General features: G+C 47.4%; 1 protein-coding gene across 1 annotated transcript; it reads left to right on the top strand.

Moving 5' to 3' along the window:
• Positions 1 to 626: 626 nt before the first annotated feature.
• On the top strand, positions 627 to 2,978 carry LOC123490900 (PDZ and LIM domain protein 5-like; the record flags this gene model as incomplete). Its single annotated transcript, XM_045220738.1, has 4 exons — positions 627 to 807; positions 1,813 to 1,933; positions 2,269 to 2,384; positions 2,746 to 2,978. Coding segments are annotated over 4 exons (511 nt in total), but the record flags the coding sequence as incomplete, so codon positions are not given.
• Between the last annotated feature and the right edge of the window lie 300 nt (positions 2,979 to 3,278).

Here is a 3,278-nt window from a genome sequence, read left to right as displayed (position 1 = left end):
CTTTGGTCAAAGTAGTGCACCACACAGGGAATAGAGTACCATTCGGGATTCAGAGACTGGTTCTCTCCCCTCACCTTAATTACAGTTCATGGCTCTCAGCAGCCTGTTATTGGCCGGTAGCTAAGACTATCTCCTCTGGTGTTGGCTTACACTGAACCCCGGGGATAGGGTAGCAGATCCAGCTCCTGCCAAAGAGTGTCGGTGACGGCACAGTTTAGAATGACCATTGTGTGCATTAAATATCCCACTGTTGTTTTCCCCCACTTAAGCTAATCATCCTATTTGCAGGCGTGATAGGCTTTGGTGACACTAGCTAAATGTACTGCTGTGAAAACAGTGATGGTTCTAGAAAAATTATGGTTAGGGTTCAACTGGGAGTATGGTAGAAAACGCTGCTTCAGATGCTAATAGGAAAGTTAGATTGTATTTAATTGAACTTATTTCATCTTAAAGGAACACTTCACTGGGAGAAATTTGCTTAGTACCTTTTCTTATATTTTTTACTCCAAAATGACGAAATTCACCGCTTTCACATATCTAGACACTGGTATGGTGCTGAATATAATGCATATGAGGTATAAAATCATGCTCCTTTAATCTGAATGAAACCTGTTTTCTCCCTCCAGAGGCCCATTCCTGGTGGCCATGGGAAAGTCCTGGCACCCCGAGGAGTTTAACTGCGCCCACTGCCGGACATCCCTGGCAGACATTGGCTTCGTGGAGGAGCAGGGCTCCGTCTACTGTGAACACTGCTACGAGGACTTCTTTGCACCTACCTGTAGCCGCTGCCAGCTGAAGATCCTGGGGGTAAGTCCTGAGGGGCATCCTACGAAGCAAGCAAGATCTACTCAGGGTTTTCTACCTCTAACCAGCTTCAGTTAGCTTCACAGTCTTTCCTGACCGCGTCACCTGACCAGGAAAAACTCTGGGTCTTTACCATGGGCTGTCAATCATTCTGTCACCCTGTGTTTGACTGGATGGAAACTCTGACGTGAAAAGGACAGAGCGGCTTTGAGGAAACATGGAGTGACAATTCACGACTAGGCCTCAGAGGCCTCATTTTTCTCTCAACCCTTTATTCTTCAAACTTGTCCACCCTTTTATTTCTCACCCTTTCTAACTGGCTAACAATTTTCTCACTCCTTCGTTCTTAATCCCTCCTTCATTCCAGCATTAGTCTATCCCCCCAATGACCTCCCCAGTTCTCACAGCTGAATGGTGGGAAATCAGTGTGTGTGTTAAGCTCTGTCATGCGCTCCGCAGAAGAAAGGGAGCTGGAGAAAAGCTCTACGATCAGATGTGTCACAATTAGCACCCGGCAGTCTGGCCATTAGCACCCGGCAGTCTGGCCATCAGCACCCGGCAGCCTGGCTATCAGCACCCGGCAGTCTGGCCATCAGCCCCCGGCAGCCTGGCCATCAGCACCCGGCATCTTGACAATTAGCACCCGGCATCATGACAATTAGCACCCGGCATCTTGACAATTAGCACCCGGCATCTTGACAATTAACCTCCCCGGCAGCCTTGCAATTAGCACCCGGTAGCCTGGCAATTAGCACCCGGTAGCCTGGCAATTAGCACCCGGCAGCCTGGCATTTAGCACCCGTCAGCCTGGCCTTCCTGTAGATCAGTAGAGGTGCTGGAGAGGGAGAGTTCAATCAGAGGGCAGGGTAGATGGTTGGATATTCACACACACACACACGTACACGGAAACACACACACACACACACGCTTGCAGCTTTGTCACCGATAAGGCTCTGTAATGATGAGCTTGACTTGCTGGACTAGTAATTGTCTGTGGTTTCCTTGCAGGAAGTGATCAACGCCCTGAAGCAGACCTGGCACATCCATTGTTTCCTGTGTGCATCGTGCCAGCAGCCTATTAGGAACAACACCTTTCACCTGGAGGATGGAGAGCCCTACTGTGAAAGAGGTGAACACACATAGGCTATGTCTCAATTATCTGTCCTTCCTCCCAAAGTGTGCACCTCCCTTCCCTGTCCAATTCCCTTCACTGATTTGAAAGGAAATTACTGGTAGAAAAAATATGCTGGACATTCCCACTAGCCCATGCCTCCACCAATTCAATGTTTGTAGATATTTGTGAAGTAGTGAACAAGTGTACACTTCAGGAGAAAGGAGACATTATTGGGATGCACCCAGGCTGACTGACTGCCTGTCTGTCAGAACTAGGGCCAGGCGTTTTCAGTTTTACAAGTAGTCTGAGTTCAGGAGTTTAAATCTTAACTCTTCTCTTTTCCCCTCCAGACTATTACTCCCTGTTTGGTACCGGTTGCCATGGTTGTGAGTTCCCCATAGAGGCAGGGGACAAGTTCTTGGAGGCTCTGGGATTCACCTGGCATGACACCTGTTTTGTGTGTGCGGTACGTTAGGCCTTGCATATATTTATTATATATATATTTATAAACTGGGTGGTTCGAGCCCTGAATGCTGATTGGCTGGCAGCCGTGGTATATCAGACCGTATGACAAAACATTTATTTTGACTGCTCTAATTACGTTGGTAACCAGTTTATAATAGCAATAATGCACCTTGGGGGGTTTGTGGTATATGGCCAATATACCATGGCTAAGGGCTGGGTCCAGGCACTCTGCGTTGTGTCATGCGTAAGAACAGCCCTTAGCAGTGGTATATTGGCTATATACCACACCCCCTCGGGCCTTATCGCTGAATTATACGCACATGTATCTGTATCTTTATCCTGTATCTGTATATGTGTTCCAGATCTGCTGCACCACTCTGGAGGGTCAAGCCTTCTTCTCCAAAATGGACAAGCCTCTGTGCAGGAAACATGCACATAGTGTGGTGAAAATCTGAACAAGGACAGGAGCAGATGGCTAGAGGAGAGCTGGAGGAGAGCTGGAGGAGAGCTGGAGAAAGAGGGCTGGGCTAGACGGAGAACTTATGTTATGACTGTTGAATGGTATTTGGAGTATCCCCAGAACTAAAGACCTCAGTCAGATAAGTCCAGAAGATCAGAGAGATCTCCATGGGTGCATCCCAAATGGCACCCTATTGCCTGTATAGTGTACAACTGTTGCCCAGAGCCCTCTAAGCCTTGGTCAAAAGTAGTGCACTACATAGGGAATAGGGTGATGTTTGGGACGCATCCATGGAGATCCCTCTGATCTTTCTGGACTTTATCTGACTGAGGTCTTTAGATCTGGGGATGAAGTGTTGTTTTACTGGCTTTGTGTCAAGTATGATAGGCTATATGTAGTAATAATGATAATAATAATTTGTTGGGTTATATTCAT

Source organism: Coregonus clupeaformis, unplaced genomic scaffold (assembly GCF_020615455.1).
Source record: "Coregonus clupeaformis isolate EN_2021a unplaced genomic scaffold, ASM2061545v1 scaf5404, whole genome shotgun sequence".
Lineage (NCBI taxonomy): Eukaryota > Metazoa > Chordata > Actinopteri > Salmoniformes > Salmonidae > Coregonus > Coregonus clupeaformis.
Note: the sequence above shows the minus strand (reverse complement) of the source record. Positions and strands in the feature narration are given on the sequence as shown.